Source organism: Lactuca sativa, chromosome 6 (genome assembly GCF_002870075.4).
Source record: "Lactuca sativa cultivar Salinas chromosome 6, Lsat_Salinas_v11, whole genome shotgun sequence".
In the NCBI taxonomy this organism is placed as follows: Eukaryota; Viridiplantae; Streptophyta; class Magnoliopsida; order Asterales; family Asteraceae; genus Lactuca; species Lactuca sativa.
Window position 1 is genome coordinate 176,786,310 of NC_056628.2, and position 20,064 is coordinate 176,806,373.

General features: G+C 35.1%; 3 protein-coding genes across 3 annotated transcripts; 2 read left to right on the plus strand and 1 right to left on the minus strand.

Annotated features, from left to right (window-relative positions):
• The first annotated feature begins 407 nt into the window (after nucleotides 1–407).
• On the plus strand, nucleotides 408–7,191 carry LOC111882875 (cellulose synthase A catalytic subunit 2 [UDP-forming]). The gene is made up of 14 exons (XM_023879244.3): nucleotides 408–1,018; nucleotides 1,467–1,662; nucleotides 1,765–1,997; nucleotides 2,286–2,394; nucleotides 2,477–2,651; nucleotides 3,494–3,760; nucleotides 3,847–4,192; nucleotides 4,269–4,406; nucleotides 4,491–4,616; nucleotides 4,714–4,926; nucleotides 5,015–5,294; nucleotides 5,386–5,582; nucleotides 5,808–6,158; nucleotides 6,240–7,191. The coding sequence occupies exons 1-14, from the start codon at nucleotides 938–940 to the stop codon at nucleotides 6,819–6,821; spliced, it is 3,294 nt and encodes a 1,097-aa protein (XP_023735012.1). The 5' UTR covers nucleotides 408–937; the 3' UTR covers nucleotides 6,822–7,191.
• Nucleotides 7,192–14,159: 6,968 nt separating this feature from the next.
• LOC111882870 (60S ribosomal protein L3-1) lies at nucleotides 14,160–16,505 on the plus strand. The gene is made up of 5 exons (XM_023879240.3): nucleotides 14,160–14,286; nucleotides 14,605–14,711; nucleotides 15,056–15,166; nucleotides 15,281–15,995; nucleotides 16,075–16,505. The coding sequence occupies exons 2-5, from the start codon at nucleotides 14,627–14,629 to the stop codon at nucleotides 16,331–16,333; spliced, it is 1,170 nt and encodes a 389-aa protein (XP_023735008.1). The 5' UTR covers nucleotides 14,160–14,286; nucleotides 14,605–14,626; the 3' UTR covers nucleotides 16,334–16,505.
• An 855-nt stretch (nucleotides 16,506–17,360) lies between these two features.
• LOC111882874 (uncharacterized) lies at nucleotides 17,361–18,920 on the minus strand. The gene is made up of 5 exons (XM_023879243.1): nucleotides 18,774–18,920; nucleotides 18,510–18,685; nucleotides 18,026–18,464; nucleotides 17,482–17,646; nucleotides 17,361–17,366 (listed from the first exon to the last, which is right to left on the minus strand). Exons 1-5 carry the CDS (start codon nucleotides 18,918–18,920, stop codon nucleotides 17,361–17,363), a joined length of 933 nt encoding a protein of 310 aa, XP_023735011.1.
• Between the last annotated feature and the right edge of the window lie 1,144 nt (nucleotides 18,921–20,064).

Sequence of the window (20,064 nt, forward strand, 5' to 3'; positions counted from 1 at the left end):
AACCGTGAAATGGTAGAAAAAGGTTAAAAGTGAAACCCCAACCGCCGTTACAACCACCACCGCCGCCGGACAACCACTTCAAGATTTCAAGAACTCCGGTAAATCATCGTCATCTCAATCTGAAAAGTACAACCTTTATACCCACCCCACCGACAGTTAATCTCAAAGGGGTTTATCTTGCGGCAAATCCTGCCGACGAATTTCCGAATTTGGTAATTTACTATCCTACCCTTGCTCGGACCCTCCAAGAACCACCGTACATGGTGGGGCCCACCTCCCCACCACCACCATCTCCTCGACAGGGCCCCACTTCCTCCGAATTACAACTCATACTCTACTTTCTCTCACTAAAATCATCAAAAAACCCTCCCACAGATCCATCAAAGCGATCTGTGTCTGTGTCCCTTATGTATTACGCGTTGAACTTTCAACGCCCATCTCTCTCTCTAAAAAATTAACACAAGTTATCTTTTTCATTGATCTCTTCTTCAACCATTAACCCCTTTTCTGTGATCCACAAACACAAAACATTACAGCTCAACAAACCCCCCCAACTGGGTTCTCTTCTCTCCATCAAGAAAGGAATCAATCGAAACTACCACTTGATTTTTTTAATCAACATCTTGGTTTTTATCTTTCATATATTATATTCCAAATTATATACGTATTTGCTGTTTACATTTCGTTTTCAGTCGTATTATAATGTGGGTTTGGTTTTCTCTCTGATGGGTATATTAAATAAGTGAGAGAAAGAACACAAAACAAGTGTAGAGAGAGAGTTAGAGAGAGAAACAAAGAGAGGAAAGCTCTCTAGTCTCTACTTTGTTCATGGGTTTCTTCAAGAGATTTGTCGTGTGAAGTGCGTTCTCTTGGATTTCTCAAAGTCTGTTTCTTTCAGTGTTTATGTGTTTAAGTTTGTGTGTATTTCGGTGATTCAATGGATACAAAAGGACGGCTTGTTGCGGGTTCACACAATCGTAATGAATTTGTTCTAATCAATGCGGATGAAGTTGGAAGAGTAAGTTAGAATTCCCAATCTAAATCCCTCTTCTTTTTATCTCAACTGGGTTTCAAATCTTACTTCCATTTATGGCTTAAATGTTGCAATATTTCTACTTCTTGAACTGAATTCGTGCATTTGGACTTCTAATTTGAGTTCCCATGCCCAAAAAAAGCAAATTTTCTATATTTATTTCTGTCGGTGGCTTCAACAGTGTTGAAGAAACTACTCTTTTTGGATAAGAATCACTGTTCATATGGTAGATTCGGGTTTCACATCACAAAATTCATCTTCGATTTCAAAGATTATCACTTGAAGTCTCTTGTTTCTTTATCTATTAGGTAGTTAAATAAAGATTATACCTTTTCTCGGAATCCATGTTAATTTGGGATCTATCGGTCAAGATTTAAGGATCAGTTAGTTGACTTTCGATGAAATCTAAACTACTTTCGATTTCTTTCAACAGGTGACTTCTGTTAAAGAATTGAGTGGACAGATTTGTCAGATTTGTGGAGATGAGATTGAAATAACAGTTGATGGAGAACCATTTGTCGCTTGCAATGAATGTGCTTTCCCGATTTGTAGACCTTGCTATGAATATGAAAGAAGAGAGGGTAATCAAGCTTGTCCTCAATGCAAAACTCGATACAAGCGGATTAAAGGTGACCAGAAAATTGTCAATTTTATCTTTTTCATACCAATTTTACTAGAAACACTTAGATTTTGTGAATCTTTATCTAATTTGTTGGATCTTGGTTGATTAGGGAGTCCAAGAGTAGATGGTGATGAAGATGAGGAGGGATTTGATGATTTGGACAATGAGTTTGATCTTGCAAACTATTCAGGAAGAGATCCTCACAATGTTGCTGACATGGCATTCTCTTCGCGTCTTAACATTGGGCGGGGCCCATCTAATGCTTCCGGATTTGCCACCCCTTCTGAGGTGGATGCAGCCGCCTTGAACCCTGAGATCCCTCTTCTTACTTTTGGTCAAGAGGTAGTAATATGTAATAGGCTTAATAGCCATAATTCTATTTCTCTTGATAGTTTAATTTATGAATTTATACAACTTTTAAAGACCTTTGGACACTGTGCTCGTAGTGGGCCACTGTGTACCTGATTTGTGTGAACCAGCTCAGGGGTTGTTGAAAGAATAACCTTTTTGCAGCTTTTGCAGAGGCTTAGAGTTAGTGTCATTGGGTCAAAATCAAGATTTACAAACTTTATTGTGATTTCAAGTTGTGAACGTTTTTAATTAATGTGATTTTTTTTTGTTTTATTGAAGGACGATGGGATTTCGGCTGATAAGCATGCTTTAATTATTCCACCATTTATGAATCGGACAAAACGTGTCCATCCAATGCCGTTTTCTGATACGGCTTCACAAGTTTCTTGTAAGAATTGGTTTATGATAAAGTTTGAATTTTTTTTAAAGACAATTAGTTTTCTTGACTAATCTTTTTTTGGTGTTTATAGTGCCACCTAGACCAATGGATCCTAAGAAAGATTTGGCAGTTTATGGGTATGGAACAGTTGCTTGGAAAGATAGAATGGAGGAATGGAGGAAAAGGCAAAATGATAAACTCCAAATGGTTAAACATGAGGGTGGTGGACATAATGATGGAGATGTTGATGATCCTGATATGCCCAAGTAAGTGGATCCTTTTCAAAATATAATTTTTTTGTTATAATTGTTTGTTAGTTTAGTTCTAGAGTAATTATAAGTTATAAATATCGAATCTTTATATAGAAATGACACAAAATCTTGCGTATATTGTTACTTTATTGGACACTTTTTGCTCCATAAAAGTTGCAACTTTACCTTTGTATTGACAATATTTCTTGTTAAGGTCACATATCTTTTGATTTTATCCCCCCAAGATTCTGTTTCTTTTTTTGTCATTGTAGGAGGGTGTTTGGGATATTTCATTGAAAGTTAAACACTCCTTAAGTCAACTAATGTTTCAATTTTCATCGATAAAAAAGAACTATAAATGCGCATTGTGACTTGTGAAAGCATAATTGGTAGTTAGTGGCACAAAAAAAGTTCATTTGATGTAATGTAAGGTGCAATAAGGTGTAGTTTATTGTCTTGTTATATACATTCATGCATACCTTTTTAGGTGTTGTTTCTTTTTGACTTAATGGAGACAAGAATTAATCCGGTAAGCTACATATAAATATTCTTTTACGACTTATTGTAGAAACAACTACTCAATATAGAAAGTCAAAGAAAAAGTCTTTCCCTTTCTACAAAAGTTGCCCTCATTTATCTTTTCCTTCTATTTCCTCAAGTGTGTTATCGTTTTCTCGATTAAAAAAAGAAGATAAAAGGAGTTAAGGAGTTAAGGACCCATGTTTGCTTTTAGGTTGCATCATTTTATCCGACTTAGTTTTAGATGAAAGGTGTCTTATACTCTTATTATTGTTAATTGTTAATATAACATGCAATCTACTAAAAAAAGACTATTTTTTTTTTAAAAATCTTTATAGGATGGATGAAGGGAGGCAACCACTTTCAAGAAAGCTACCGATTTCTTCAAGCAAGATAAATCCATATCGAATGGTGATATTGATTCGTATGGTGATTCTTGGCCTCTTTTTCCACTATAGAATCCTCCACCCTGTGAACGATGCATACGCCTTGTGGCTCATTTCAGTTATTTGTGAAATATGGTTTGCTGTTTCATGGATCTTTGATCAATTCCCAAAATGGTTCCCAATTGAACGTGAAACATACCTCGATCGATTATCACTAAGGTACATAAATTGTTATTTATTCAACTCCCATTAATCTTTCTTGCATCTCTAGTTTAAAAAATTTTAACCTAAGTTTTTTATTTTAGGTATGAGAAAGAGGGGAAGCCATCTGAGTTAGCTCCTATAGATGTGTTTGTGAGTACAGTGGATCCGTTGAAAGAGCCGCCACTTATCACCGCCAACACGGTGTTGTCAATCCTGGCGGTGGATTATCCGGTGGACAAGGTGGCTTGCTATGTCTCTGATGATGGTGCTGCCATGCTTACCTTTGAAGCTCTTTCAGAAACTTCTGAATTTGCAAGAAAATGGGTACCCTTTTGCAAGAAGTTTAACATTGAGCCACGTGCCCCTGAGTGGTATTTTGCTGAAAAAGTTGATTATCTTAAAGATAAAGTACACCCTTCATTTGTTAGGGAACGTCGTGCTATGAAGGTAAGAAGCTTCTTATTTGACTTTTTATGTCAAACCTATATATACTTATATGATGATAAACGTTATAAAATTATAGAGGGAGTATGAAGATTTTAAGGTGAGGATCAATGGGCTTGTGACAATGGCACAGAAGGTTCCGGAAGAAGGATGGACTATGCAAGATGGTACTCCATGGCCAGGAAATGATGTTAGGGATCATCCTGGAATGATTCAGGTGTGCTTAATATAATATAAATATATTGGTTTTCTTTTATATAAACTTAATAATAACAAGAGGTTTCTTTTATTATGAAAATAGGTTTTTCTTGGGAATAATGGTGTACATGACATAGAAGGAAATGAATTGCCACGTCTTGTTTATGTATCTCGTGAAAAGAGACCTGGATTTGATCATCACAAGAAAGCTGGTGCCATGAATTCTTTGGTAGGAAAAAACTTTCTTGATTTTTATAGTTTTTTTTTGTTTGTTTAGATATATCTTCATGGTTTGTTTCTAACATCTTTTTTTTTTTCTTGAAAAGATTCGGGTGTCGGCTGTGATCTCAAACGCACCTTATATGCTCAATGTCGATTGTGATCACTACATCAACAACTCTAAAGCACTTAGAGAATCTATGTGTTTCATGATGGACCCCACATCCGGAAAGAAGATTTGTTATGTTCAATTTCCTCAAAGATTCGATGGTATTGATCGACACGATCGATACTCAAATCGTAATGTTGTGTTCTTCGATGTATGCAAACTAACTTTTCAACTCAATCTTTATATATAACATTAATGTCATCATCATAAACTAATTTCAACTTGATATTTTGTATTAGATTAATATGAAAGGGCTTGATGGAATACAAGGGCCAATATATGTGGGAACGGGGTGTGTGTTTAGGAGACAAGCATTGTATGGATACGATGCCCCAACAAAAAAGAAACCACCCGGGAAAACATGCAATTGTTTGCCAAAATGGTTTTGTTGTTGTTTGTCATCAAGAAAGAAGAAAGGAAAAGGGAAGTCAAAGGAGAAAACAAGCAAGAGTAATAAGAAGAATAAAGAGACTTCACCACAAATACATGCGTTAGAGAATATCGAAGAAGGAATCGAAGGTAAGTATCGTGTGCTTTTAAAGGGGACCAATTTCAAAATCTTTTTATGTCAAAAACCCTAATTTTTTTTTTCTTCTTCTTTTGAATATAGGAATCGATAGTGAAAAGTCATCACTCATGCCTCAAATAAAGTTTGAGAAAAAATTCGGTCAATCTCCGGTTTTTATCGCTTCAACACTTTTGGAAGACGGCGGTGTTCCTCCCGGAGCAACTTCCGCATCACTCTTGAAAGAAGCCATTCATGTTATAAGTTGCGGTTATGAAGATAAAACCGAATGGGGAAAAGAGGTATTCCCTTAAAATCCTCTTCCATTTTGTGAGTCCTGTTTCTTTTACAGAAACAAGACCCATTTTGTAGGTCTTGTTTCTGTTACCGAAACAGAAACAGGACCCAAGATCCATTTCACGGTCCCGTTTTTGTAACAAAACGGGCCAACGAAATGGACACGCATAGCGGTTATTTTCTTATTTTAATATATACTTAACTTTTTTTTTTTTTAATTTTAAAAATAGGTTGGATGGATTTACGGGTCGGTTACGGAAGATATTTTAACGGGATTCAAGATGCATTGTCATGGTTGGAGATCGGTTTATTGTATTCCAAAAAGGGCGGCTTTTAAGGGTTCGGCTCCTATTAATCTATCGGATCGTCTTCATCAAGTTCTTAGGTGGGCCCTCGGGTCGGTTGAAATCTTGTTGAGCCGACATTGTCCGATTTGGTACGGATACGGGTGCGGGTTGAAACCGTTGGAGCGGTTTTCGTATATAAATTCGGTTGTTTATCCGTTGACATCTGTCCCCTTGGTTGCCTATTGTACACTTCCTGCTGTTTGTCTACTCACTGGAAAGTTTATTGTTCCTGAGGTAAGTATTTTGAAAATCTATCAAAGATTAAAATGATTGGTGATGACTGATGACTGATGAGATTGTTGTACAAATTTGCAGATAAGCAATTACGCAAGTATTCTCTTCATGCTCATGTTTTTATCCATTGCTGTAACAAGCATTCTCGAAATCCAATGGGGAGGTGTCGGGATTGATGATTTATGGAGAAACGAACAGTTTTGGGTAATCGGTGGTGTCTCAGCTCATCTTTTTGCCCTTTTTCAAGGTCTACTCAAAGTATTGGCCGGAGTCAACACGAATTTTACAGTTACGTCAAAAGGAGGAGACGATGGTGATTTTGCAGAGCTTTATCTCTTCAAATGGACGACCCTCTTAATCCCGCCATTGACCCTCTTAATCATCAACATAATCGGTGTGATTGTTGGGATATCAGATGCGATTAGCAATGGATACGAATCATGGGGTCCGCTTTTTGGTCGATTGTTCTTCGCGATTTGGGTGATTTTGCATCTTTATCCGTTCTTGAAGGGTATGATGGGGAAGCAAAGTGGGGTTCCGACGATTTTGATTGTGTGGTCGATCTTGTTGGCGTCGATTTTCTCTCTGTTGTGGGTCCGGGTCAACCCGTTTTTGGACAGGGGTGGGATTGTGTTGGAAGTTTGTGGATTGGATTGTGACTGAAGTGATACAGACGTGAAGAAAGAAGATTTGAAGATTGAAGAAAGAAGAATTAGAGATGTTACAGAAGAAAGAAGAAAGGTCTGGATGAAGGTTTTGATTGGTCTGTGAGTGAAATATTTATCAGTGAATGTGTGTAGATAGAAAGGGATCGGGACCTGATACATTGATGATGATTGATTTTGCAAAGTCTTTTTTTGTTTTTCTTTTTTTTGGGGTTAAATCTTTTTTATTGATTCTTTTAAATTTGGGTAATTTTTGTGGGTTGTGAGGGATAGACTTCAAGAAGAAGATGAATCTGTCTGTAATCCCATGAAGAAACATAAAGTTTAGTTATTTTTATATAATTTAATATCTTCTTTCTGGAATAAAACCACTTGTTCTTGTTTCCATCAATTTGTGTTACATATTTGAGGCCATTTTTGGATTGAGCTGGAGTATATCTCTCAATTGAAGTTGAAAGATGTGGATTGAAGTTGGTTTTTAAGTTGAGCTTGAATAGTTGGATCTTAGTGGACAACAGTTGTCTAATGATCTGTCTATGTCATCTTTGGATGTCGTGAAGCTTTGAAATACTCGACTTTGATCGTTTGTGGTTGTCATGGAACCTTAAAATAATCTAAGTAACAAATATGTCCTTATAGATATAACCACTTTTCATATTAGTTGTTTATATATTTTTTTGAACAAAGAAAAGATTTTATTATATAAATTAGCAAAGAACTAGCTGTAAATATAAACAATACAAGAATTCAGGGGTGTTTGGCTTAACTTTCGCAACCCAAAAGTCCTTTTTGAAAAGTTACAAAAAGTCCTGACTTTTCTAAAAAGTTCATTTTCCTTATATAAAAATTCTAAAATTAGCTTTTAAAATTAGTTTTGTCAAACATCTTTTGTTTTTTTCTTTTCCAAAAAGGACTTTTGGACTGTGAAAAGCAATGTTTTAAAAATCGGTTTTTTAGTTGAACCGAAATGATGACCGATTTCCGGTTCAACCAGTTTAACCGGTTCGACCGCTGAGTGAATTTGCCAAAACAAGTTGTAGATCATTCTAAGTACATTAAAATAACTCATAACCATAAGTTTTACATTAATCTATGTGCATTAAAAAGCAAATAAAGTCCTAGATGCATATAAATGTATCAAAAAACTTCATAATATTTATCATATGCTTTTATTCAAAAAAATTTAATAAATATGAAAAAACTACCAAAGTTTGTTATGCAAAAGGTTTCGATTCCATATGTTTTTATTCAATTTAACGGTTCAACCGGTTTAATTGAACCAGTTCAACCGGATTTTTGTAAAAACCGGTTCAATCCGGTTCAGAAATAGACATAAAATCGGTGATAGTTGAACCATTCACTTCCCCGATTTCCGGTCCAACCGGTTCGACCGGTCGATTCAAACCGGTTTTTAAAACATTGGTGAAAAGCTAAGCCAAACACCCCTTCAAATTAGGGTCTTTTAACAAGTTAGATGTCAAATTGGGATTAGATGAAGAATAAGTAAAGTTACTACAACCCGATTTAAGCCAAGAAAGGAAATAACTAGAATTGAATCAAAAAGAAACTCCAGCCAAAATCAAAATAAAATGTCTCACTTACCCAATCTGTTTCGATAATGTTCGCCTAGCTAAAATGTGAATTTTTACCAACACCAACTTATTACATCTTGTTAACTCGTCAAAAAAAAAAATGAATTACTATCCAAATTCCAAAAAATATGAGTTAAGAGAACAAAAACATCTAGATCCCCATAAGACCCAAATACAAAAATCATCTTGACACCCCCATCAAAAAATCTCATACAAATCGATATAAGTCATATCTTCACTTTGCAAACAAATCAAAAGTCTCCAAACAAAAAGTGACCTAAGTAAGAACCAATTTTCTTTTGGATCATCAAATTATCTTAAACACAATCGATCATCCCTCAAAACTTCGAAAAGCACACACAATTCCACTTTAATGAGCACAATGGACACTTTTTAATCAAACACACTCATATGACATAGGTTCATTATAAAAAATGTCACCTTCATTTAACCAAAAGAGTCGGCATAACAAGCCAACCCCCGATTATCCAACATCTTCCGACGCAAAACTCTTTTTCCACCTTACCATCTCCTCCCCAGAAAAAGGTACATCTAAGCTAAGGTGCTGTTTGTTTTTCGAAACAAAAATTCATGAAGTCTACGGACCACCTCTGCAACAGAAGAGGTATACCAAACAGCTGCAACATATAATAAGAAACATGTTTATTTTTTAACATCTGTGGTAAATTGATATTTAAATAAACTAATTTTATAAATTGAAAATAATTCTCAATACCGAAATTTTAATAATTATACTCTTAAAACATTGAAAGAATACTAAAAAGAACATGCAAAAAAACAAAAATATAAAATTTCTAAAAAAAATCTAAAAAATATAAAAGAAACTATCAGTTTTATTCTAGAAAAAAATAATTTTAAAAAACATAAAAAAAAGTAAATAATAATTTTTTTTAAGAAAATAGTGCAAACAATGTCTACAAAGTTCGAAAAAAATTGCACATACTAAAAAATATGCAATCGAAACTAAAAATATTATTAATAAAAATGGTAAAAAAAATTAAAAAAATCAAAATTTAAAAAAAAAAAAAAAAAAAAAAAAGTTATAAGAAGTTGTGGAAACTATAAAAAAAATTATATCAAATCCATAAATCAAAGTTTTAAAAAAAGTTATACCAAAATTCTAAAAAAAAACTTGGAAAAAATGAAATCTGAAAATGTTTGAAGAGACAAGTCAAGTGTTGCGCCGGACACAACACACGCATAGATTTTGTAGTCTGAAACCTTCCAAAACACAAATTGCTACAAGGGGACAAGTGTGGCGCTACGCCGCACAAAAATAAATGGTCTGAAAAAGTTTTTTACAAAAACAAAAAACACCTAAGCCACTCCAAATCTTTAAGAACATCTTTAGCAAAATTTGAACATTGAAAACAAATATTCACTCAAACTTTCCAAAATAAACTTTAGACTCCAACATGTTTTATTATGTAAAAAATGTACATCTAAACTGGTACATATTATTTCAAATGCTTTTTTCTACAAGACTGATATAATATAATAAAAATTCATTAAACTAAGTATATTACAATCAAATTAGTATTTTTTTCATTATTTAAAATGTAAGATTGTAATTTAGTTAAATAATAAAATGATGGGTTTTATAGGTAACAAAAATCATATTTTTAGCGGAAAACCTAAACCTTAAGTTCGCATACACCCTAAAGGATTTATGTTCTCACTATGATATGCAAATAACAATTTGAATTTAAAAACTTTAAACTACATTGCTATTTTCGATTTAGGAGAAGGGATAACAGAAAAAATACCTTTTAGTCTATTATTATAAATAAACTATTAATCCTTCTTTGTAGAACTTCAGAAAGTCAACACCAGAAATCTCATGCCTCTGATGACTCACACCAAAACCCTAACAGTTTGAGGCTAAAGAGGAAAGAGGGGAAAGAAGGAGAATTTTTAGAATTATTTTGAGAGGTATGATGGCCGAAAATATGAAACCTAAGGAGGGTTTATATAGATGATCAATGGAACTAAGGATAAGACAGTTTCTTACGAGAAGTCATATCCCCTTAACTTCCTTCCTAAAGCATCCAATGCACCTTTAGTGCCTAAGAAAACCCTTGAACCATTCTAGAATTCGTCCAACCCTCTTGGGAGGTTCTAGAATTGGTCAATGTTCAATCTTTTGAACATTGTCACCTTTAGTCATCCCACTTTTAGTTATTCCAATTAATCCCAAAATCAATTTCAATGAATTTCTAATTAATTTATAATTAAACAATATATTTTTTAATTGATATATTTTTCTCAAGACATATTAATAAATTATTTATTTTGACTTCTAATTAGTTTATTAATCATATAATAAATTAATAAATCAGTCTCTTTCTCCAAATAACATTCCAGTCTTTTACTAGTCTGAGGGAAACCCAAAAGGACTTTGCTAATAATTTAGTTAATGTCCTACACACCTAATCCAACATAAAAAATATATAAATATCATCTTTGCTAAATATCCGTTCAATCTTATTATGAAATTAAAAGAAATTTGTAACATCCCAAATTTCAAGACCAAAAATTTCATTTTAAATTCAAAGATTTATAAAACTATTACTGAAAATGCCATCAATGTTATCTTATATCATGAAAACCCTATGTCAACCATCTCAAAAACATATCATAGGAAAATAATTTCAGAGTATAAATCTCAATAATCTCATGTGTGTGATGCGTTGCTATCGTGCCGACTCCTTTCCATTCGAAGAAGAAGAAGGACCTGAAACAAAACTGAAAACTGTAAGCACAAAGCTTAGTGAGTTCCCCCATTATACCACATACCATACAATAATCATATTGTCTAACATATATGGGTACTGGACTACCTCTTTGGTCTCTTTCAATCGGTAGCTGCCTAGCATATCAGGGTAATGACCTACCCCTTTGGTCTCTTGCAACCAATAACTCGCCTAACATGTCAGGGTGCTGGCCTACCCCTTCGGTCCTTTCGACCGGTACCTATCCTAGCATACCAGGGTGCTTGCCTACCCGTTCGATCCCTTCGATCCTTTCGATCGGTACCATAGACTATTTCAACCCTACTTCTACCATATAACATTCTAGCTCGTAAACACATAAGTCATTTACTGCCTAGCTTATCCGGGTGTTGGCATACCCTTTCGGGCCTATCGACCGGTACTGGGGTCTATCCTACCCCTCTTACCACTATCACATAATATCATAACATATTAGCACATAAAGCATAACAGATAGTGACATACCAAATAATTATCACAAAGATAATCATCTCTACTATAGCTCATACCAGTGGGTCAGCATTGGTGCCTTCGACCCACTTCTTCTGGAAGACAACTCACCTGAAATGTCGTGTAATAGTTGAATTGTCCTCAGCTCTGGGATCAACTCCTCTCAAACTCCTACATATAAAAATCTCCTTTAATTACCCCTTTCATACTTATAACCCCTTTAAGGGTCAACTCTGGTCAATGGTCAAAGTTAAAGTCAACATCCTAGTCAAAGTCCATATCCAGGTCAAAGTCAACATCCTGGTTGACTCAGCTCACCGAGTTGGTCCATAAACTCGTCGAGTTCCATATCCATAAAACCCTAGAAATCTCGATCCAACTCGTTGAATTCCTCCTCATAACAGAGTCGAGACATTTCCCTTAACCCGCCAGTTCCTCCTTGAACTCGTCGAGTTCTTCAATCTTCTAAACCCAAAATCATGGCCAACTCGCTGAGTCATCTCCTAGACTCAATGAGTTTACCCAGCAACATAAAAAGTTGGGGGACCACAACCCAACTCGCCGAGTTGCATGAACAACTCGTCGAGTCCCCCATAGGCTGAACTCATTCAGTCGTTTCCAGTCGAGTTCAATGCTTCCAAACCATAGATCTGATCCCCTAGGACTAAGTTACCACGTAAAGTTGCTAACTTTATGTTCATGTATGGTGCCACAAAGCTAGAAACACCAAAACTAAGCTATATAAGAGGTCTAGGGCATGGGGAATAGTCAAGGCTTGATAAAGCTGACAACTTTAAGTCTTATAAGCTCATGAGTGTCTAGATCTGAAGTCAAAACCTAATGATACACTCAAATCCCAAAAATGACTTCAATATGGCCCAAAAGTAACAAAATACAACCCTAAATGAAGATCTAAGCAAAGGAAAGCCAACGTATCAACTTTATACCTCAAATGAGTCAGAAATGCATGTCAACTTCCGGATCCAGTGCCTTCCTCTTGAATCCTCAAGCTTCTCCTTCCTTCTCAAGCTTCAAAATCACCAAGAATACCCAAAAATGGCTCAAGAACACTCGAAGGTGGATTAGGGTTTCATGGCTAGGGGTTGGAGTGATGGAGACTACAAATGAGGCCATCCTTAGGAGGTTAAGGTGTTTAAATAGAGTGCAAACCCTGAAAATTAGGGTTTCAATCTGGCATCTTACTCGTCGAGTTGAGGCTCTCAACTCATCGAGTAGATTTCAAGTCCCGCGTCCAAAAATCCATTCCTATTCGACGAGTTTGGGCCTCTAACTCGTCGAGTCCCTTTGCAAAAATGACTAGTTTGATTTAAAATACATACCAGGATCCGGACGTTACAAAAACATCACATAAAATTGTAACATCGTAATTTTGGGCCTAAAAGTTTTGAACTTTTTGAGAAAAAATGGGAAATTAAAAAAAATATTTTAATAAAATAAAATTAACTATAAAATAATAATAAAAAATTAATTTTTTATGGAGGTAAAACCTTGAATAAAAGACTTTACAATTATTTGAAGATTTAAATGGGGAAAAATGGGAATATTTACCAATTTATTTAACTATGCAAGATTTAAAATGTGAGGAATATGGTGGGGAGGGGTTTAATACGAAAATAGATGGTGGTAGACGGAGTTATTTGTGAAAAGATAATCAAATGAGATAAAAGAATAACAAGGATGGACTATACTTGCCTAAGTGTCCATAGTTAGTCTATTTGAAGCTTCTTATTCTGTAACATCCGTGATTTCAAGGTATTGCTAATTTATTTAATAATGTATTTAATTGTTCTGGGCCATGAAGTTATTTTGGGCTTAGAGGTTGGGCCTCTATGTGTTTGGGCTAGCTGAAGTCGTATGCACGACATAGTAAGAACAAGGAAAATGTGGAGCCATGCATGTACGCGCAAGGACAAAGTGGTATGCGCAACTTACGTATGCTGACTTAAAACCCTAATTTTTAGGGTTCAAGTCATAATCATTTAATGTGTGCTGGATTTAAGACCCTAGCTTGTATAATGATTATTTTGAACTTTAAAGAGGCCACAAGTTATAAGGTGAGCTTGAATCATATTTTGATAGGTTTATTGTTAACAATTTTATTATTTTAAACTTATTAAAATATTTAATATATTAAAATATTTAATATGTTGAAACCATATTTTACGCAACTACTTTTTAGTAAAATCCTTTTGAAAATAGTAAATATATTTTCAACTAGGCCCTAACAACAAATGCTGTTTCAAAAGTAAATAAACAATTCTTCAATAACAACGATGATGCGTTTTATTTTATTAGACAAAATAAACATGTATTTTTTATTTCTATAAAATGAATTCTAATTTTTATCAATATGATGTAAACATTGCCTTTGAAAATTGAAATACACACAGAGTTAGAGGCCCTGGCCTAGGAAGACAAGAACCAACTTTAGCCCAAGCCCGTTAGGTGTCTTTTAGAAAACTGAGGGGAATTTCTGTGCTTTTTGTAAAGTTTAGGGGGGCTTGTTGTGCAATGGAAACTACGATGATTATATATATTTTGCTAGGGTTTTAGATGCATTTCACTGGGGCAACTATCGCCGCACGGCTATCTTCGCAGCAACTAGCAGGTTCTCTCATCCTTTCAACATCTCTCTAACACATTTGATCCTCGATTGCTATTTTCGCATGCTAATCATAGATGATAACCTTTATATGGTTTAATTTCGCAATTTAGTCGATCTGCATTTGTGTGAACATCTTCAATTGACCATATACGATTTTTATTCTGATTAAAGAGAAGCATCTTTCTTTTGCAATCATTTTGAATCCTCTATTTTTGTGTGTTCGTCGATTTAGAGATGTATATGCTTGTTTATACTTCGATTTAAAGCTCATTTGAGGTGTGTATTGTTTTTAATTGTTTTTTCTTTTTTTTAACATTAAAGGTGAAGGAGGAGGAAGAGTAGGATGTCTCACAGGAAGTTTGAGCACCCCAGACATGGTTCCCTTGGATTTCTTCCCAGGAAGCGTGCTGCTCGCCACAGAGGGAAAGGTATACATTGTTGTTTTTTACTTAAAATACGCATTGTCTTTTTTTTGATTGAGGACTTACATGATTTAGGATTTGTTTAACAAACTTATTTGCGATTTTGTGTCAACATAGCCATGTCTATTTGCATCACAAATCAACATCAAATTGTTTCATTTGTAGTTTGAGGTTTATGATGTGAACAATAACGTTTCCTCTTCAATTTGAAATAATTGGTTTCTTTTACTTAAATCCTTGTTGGCTTAATCACTTTAACATCTTCTAATCTTACACCTAAAACCACAATCTGATATGATTAAATCATGTTATATCTTATGCAATGTCTTTCTTCCTTATATCCATTACAGTGAAGGCTTTCCCCAAGGATGACCCAACCAAACCATGCAAGCTAACCGCTTTCTTGGGCTACAAGGCTGGGATGACTCACATTGTCAGAGATGTCGAGAAGCCTGGATCAAGTAAAACCCTCTTCAGATTTCCACTTACTTTTCAATCTTTGAAAAAAAAGTCTGAAACTCTCAGATTCTTGATTAATCTAGTTGATTAAAAAACATCTTCCTTTGGATTCACAGAGCTTCACAAGAAGGAAACATGCGAAGCAGTGACCATCATCGAGACCCCACCCATGGTGGTTGTTGGAGTGGTAGCCTATGTCAAGACGCCACGTGGCCTTCGTTCATTGAACACTGTTTGGGCTCAACATCTGAGCGAAGACATCAAGAGAAGATTCTACAAAAACTGGTGCAAATCCAAGAAGAAAGCATTTGCCAAATACTCAAAGAAATTCGAATCCGACGAGGGCAAAAAGGACATTCAATCCCAGCTTGAGAAAATGAAGAAATATGGAACTGTAATCCGGGTCTTAGCCCACACCCAGATCAGGAAAATGAAAGGGTTGAAGCAGAAGAAAGCACACCTAATGGAGATTCAAGTAAACGGAGGAACAATTGCTCAAAAGGTGGATTTTGCTTATGGATTTTTCGAAAAGCAAATCCCAATTGATGCAGTTTTCCAAAAGGATGAAATGATTGATATAATTGGAGTTACAAAAGGTAAAGGTTATGAAGGTGTTGTGACTCGTTGGGGTGTGACTAGGCTGCCACGTAAGACTCACAGAGGTCTCCGTAAGGTGGCGTGTATCGGAGCGTGGCACCCTGCCCGAGTTTCCTTCACAGTTGCCCGAGCCGGGCAGAATGGTTACCATCATCGTACTGAAATGAACAAGAAGATTTACAAGCTTGGGAAAACTGGACTAGAGTCACATACTGCTCTTACTGAGTTTGACAGGTTTGTTATTTTAAGGACTAAAAATGTAAATAAATGTTGTAGGAGGACTTAATGTGTAAATAATGTTTGATTGATGTAGGACTGAGAAGGATATAACTCCAATGGGTGGGTTCCCTCACTATGGAGTGGTGAAGGATGACTATTTGTTGATCAAAGGTTGCTGTGTGGGCCCCAAGAAGAGGGTGGTGACACTTCGTCAATCCTTGTTGGCACAGACGTCCAGGCTGGCGCTTGAGGAGATTAAGCTCAAGTTCATTGATACTTCTTCCAAATTTGGACATGGGCGTTTCCAGACTACACAGGAGAAGCTCAAGTTCTATAACCGCATGAAGGCTTGAGGGAGAAGGGTAATTTTGGTAAGTTATGGTTAGTTAAAGTTTGTTTGAACAAGTTTATTTTTTATGAGAACAAGTTTTGGTTGGTGTTTTGTTAAATTGTTATTCAGCATGGACGTGTTTTTTGGTATTATTTGTCTTGGTTATCTTTAATACAGAAAGTATGTTTTAAATAGTTTTTTGGTTATTTATATTCCCTTATTTAAAATTGCCTTTATGAAAAATCTCGTTTTTCATGGTTGAAGCAAGACATTAATATCTTAAATTTATATCGGTCTATTTTAAACGTGAGGAAATTACACTGAAATATGTCGAATCAAATGCTCGTTGAAATGCCAAAGTAAGCTAGAATACATAATAGTCAGCAAAATTTGTGCGATTAAATGAGAGAATCTGATTACTAAAACCTTAAACGTTAGTTTTTTTGATTCTATCTTTATGTTGTCATTAAATACTAGGAGGGTAAGGTTTTAGATAAAGGAGAAAGTGGCATTCCATACCTTTTTTCCCATTCTTTTTGTTTTTATCCTTTCAAAATTTAAGTAATATTTGCTTCCTTGTAGCAGCTCTTCCACCTTTGTGTTCCCTGGTTTACACAATCTTTAAATCGGTTATTGTGCTCGATGATTAGAGCATAAAACCATAACATAATACAAATAATTTTAGTGTCATTGTCCATTTAGTGTAATTGGTAATAGAGATGTAAACATTGATTTAAAACAGTTTGGGAGGGTACAACCCATGATGGATATATTTCATCCGTAAGATAGTAACAACGCTTGTAGTGTTCGTCATTTAGATAAAAGGAACAATCGGGTCCTGTTTCATAGTATTTCACATCAAACAACGGCGATTGATCGAGGACATTTAAATCATTGTTCTACCCAGTTACCAGAGACGTAGGAATTGATAGTAGGACATTTAAATCATTGTTCTACCCAGTTACCAGAGACGGATGCAGGAATTGATAGTAGGTGTTGTCGATTTTTTTTTTCCGGTCAAACTTAATATAAAACCAAAAACTAATTCATTATGTCTAATACAAATAAGCGATTCATTACATAAAAGTTAAAACCATAACAACAATCTATCATCTATCCAATTTAAATTTGTCATTTTCGTGTGGACATCTTTTGAAACCGTTCCATTACCTTTTCATTCTCAACTTTTATAAGTGCTTCGGTCTCAACATAGCAAAGTAACGCATCGTTCAAAAATTCATTGCCAATCTTGTTGCGCAAGTCGGTCTTCAAGAGCTTCATCTTCGAAAAACATCTTTCTACACTAGCGGTTGCTACGGGTAATATCAAAGCTAACTTTAAAAGCTTATAAACCAAAGGATAAGACAGATGTTTCCCCGTACTAACCATCAAACGAGAAAGCTCGGAAATTCCTTTCAAAGTGGTAAAACACTCATCTTTGATGGAAGAGTGATAAAATATCTCAAGTTGTCCTTCAAGTTGTCCTTCAAGATCTATCACAAGGGCTCAAAGCACCCATGTATTCTAGTAACTGGGTGCTTGTTTCACTAAATCGATCCCGGTATTCTGTCAATTGCATATCTACCACTGTGTTGAAGATTTAAACCTCAAAGTGAAATCTATTGGTCTTTGTGGTCGTACGGTTTCTCGCACCAATATAAAAATCCTGCATTTCCAGAGTAGCAATATTGTGTGTTTGACAAAAAGAGGATACCTTTGGCAAAATGGTAGCAAACCTCGTGTCTCTTAAAGATTGCAATGCTTCCATTGTCCCTCTAACCATCGAAGCCGCTTCTAAAATGTCTAGATCTTTTTTTTGAAGTTGCTTTGATAATGTACCCGTGAGGTGTAAAATGTCATACATCATATACAAGTAAAACACGAACTCATATGGTTGAAAATATGCTAAAATTCCGGACGCTTGTTGGCGGTTTGCCAATGACCCTCCATCCACTTTCACAAATTCTAAAACCACAAGAACATCCGCAAACAACTTCATCAGACTTGTGAGTGTGTTGAAATGTGAACCCCATCTTGTATCTCCCGCCCGAACAAGTGTAGTCTCTTGATTTAATCCTCTTCCTGTTTCAAGTTCACCACTACATAAGCCTTCTTGCACCCTTTGTCTTGCTTGTTCCCGTAACAAGTCTTTTCTTTTACACGAGGCACAAACAACATTAACCACCAACGAAATTTACTCAAAAAAGTCACTAACACCATCATGCTTCTTTGCTACAGCTACAACCACCAATTGAAGTTGGTGTGCAAAACAATGTACATAAAAAGTTGTGTCATTCTCTTGTAATATCAAAGCTTTCAAACCATTAAATTCCCCTCGCATATTGTTAGCCCCATCATAACCTTGTCCTCTTATCTATTCAAAAAATTGAAAAATATATAAATAATATAACACAAAGCTAATTAAATTAAATTGAAGTAACAAAAAGTAAAGAATAAATTACCTGACTAAAACTCAACTTATTACTTGTAAGTACTTCATTTAAGGCGTTTTTGTTTGTCGAAGAGGATGTATCTTTCACGTGCACAACTCCAATGAATCTTTCTTTCACAAAGCCAAGACTATCAACATATCGCAAAACAATAGCCATTTGTTCCTTTTTTGAGACATCGCTAGATTCATCAACCAATAAAGCGAATACATCTTGACCAATCTCTTGACGAATACTAAAAAATACTTCTTGTGCAAAACATTGCACAAGTTCTTTTTGGATTTTAGGGCAAATAAGTTGATTGTTCTTAGGAGCATTTTCTAAAGTATTGTTGAAAATATCTTAACTAGTCTCTCGAATGACTTTTAACACTTCAATGTAAAGCCCTCTATTTTCCGAGTTAACCGAGTTGTCATTACCACGAAACGGTAAACCGGTCTTCAATAAAAGTCTAACAACAATAATAGAAACACGTAATCACGCTTTATATTTATGGTCCTCTGCTTCGGTTTGCCTCCTCAAGACTACATTAATAGCTTGTTTTTCTCTCAATAAAAAGTCACAATTTCCTCTTGCTTTGTTGTGAAAACTATCAACATTACCCACATGAGTCCGAAATGCATTTTTTTATTCCAAGTATCAAAACCTTAGGAAACAAATGCATCTCTCCCTCCTTTTTGTCCCATGAGGTCTCCACATACATAGCAATATAAACAATATGCTTTTTTATTTTTCACAATATATTCCAACCAATCAAAATCGTTAAACCATGAAGGAACGAAGCTTCTTAATCTATCACCTATTTTCTTTTTTGGAAACTTATGTAGCCTTATTTGACAAGGTCCTTGAAGCAAATATGCCCTTCTTACATCATCTCTTATATTTGAGGCATAACTTGTAATCATTGGCCTATCCGTCGGGTCCTTTGGAAGATCTTTCAAATCAACACCATCATTAGTTTCATTAGAGCATGGTGTTTGTGGAATTGCATTAGAGACCGAAGGAATTGATTGGTTGGTGATTGGTGTTTGGGAAGATCCTTCACCACTTTAATTAATATTAGGTCTTGGTCTTTTGGTAAGAAAACCACCAAGGGTAACCTACAATTCAACATTAAGCTAAATAACTAATAATTTCACCAAATCATCCAATAGCTTCAATCAAAAGTCAAAACATAGAAATTACACCAAATCAAAATTGAATTTCAATAAAGACAATATGACATAGCAATTTTATTTCACCAAATCAATCAATAAGTCAATAACATCAATGAAAATATAGCAATTTCACCAATTCAAGATAA

What these genes read in the sequence shown, in the direction of transcription:
- LOC111882875 (XM_023879244.3), top strand. Translation starts at nt 938, where the DNA reads ATGGATACAAAAGGACGGCTTGTTGCGGGTTCACACAATCGTAATGAA. An exon ending in TACGGCTTCACAAGTTTCTT is followed by an intron (nt 2,395 to 2,476) that starts GTAAGAATTGGT and finishes TGGTGTTTATAG; the next exon opens with TGCCACCTAGACCAATGGAT. An exon ending in TATCGAAGAAGGAATCGAAG is followed by an intron (nt 5,295 to 5,385) that starts GTAAGTATCGTG and finishes TTTTGAATATAG; the next exon opens with GAATCGATAGTGAAAAGTCA.
- LOC111882870 (XM_023879240.3), top strand. Translation starts at nt 14,627, where the DNA reads ATGTCTCACAGGAAGTTTGAGCACCCCAGACATGGTTCCCTTGGATTT. An exon ending in TGCTCGCCACAGAGGGAAAG is followed by an intron (nt 14,712 to 15,055) that starts GTATACATTGTT and finishes TATCCATTACAG; the next exon opens with TGAAGGCTTTCCCCAAGGAT. An exon ending in TGTCGAGAAGCCTGGATCAA is followed by an intron (nt 15,167 to 15,280) that starts GTAAAACCCTCT and finishes TTGGATTCACAG; the next exon opens with AGCTTCACAAGAAGGAAACA.
- LOC111882874 (XM_023879243.1), bottom strand. Translation starts at nt 18,920, where the DNA reads ATGGCTATTGTTTTGCGATATGTTGATAGTCTTGGCTTTGTGAAAGAA. An exon ending in GGTGTTAGTGACTTTTTTGA is followed by an intron (nt 18,465 to 18,509) that starts GTAAATTTCGTT and finishes CTCGTGTAAAAG; the next exon opens with AAAAGACTTGTTACGGGAAC. An exon ending in TTGCTACCATTTTGCCAAAG is followed by an intron (nt 17,647 to 18,025) that starts GTATCCTCTTTT and finishes AAGCTTTTAAAG; the next exon opens with TTAGCTTTGATATTACCCGT.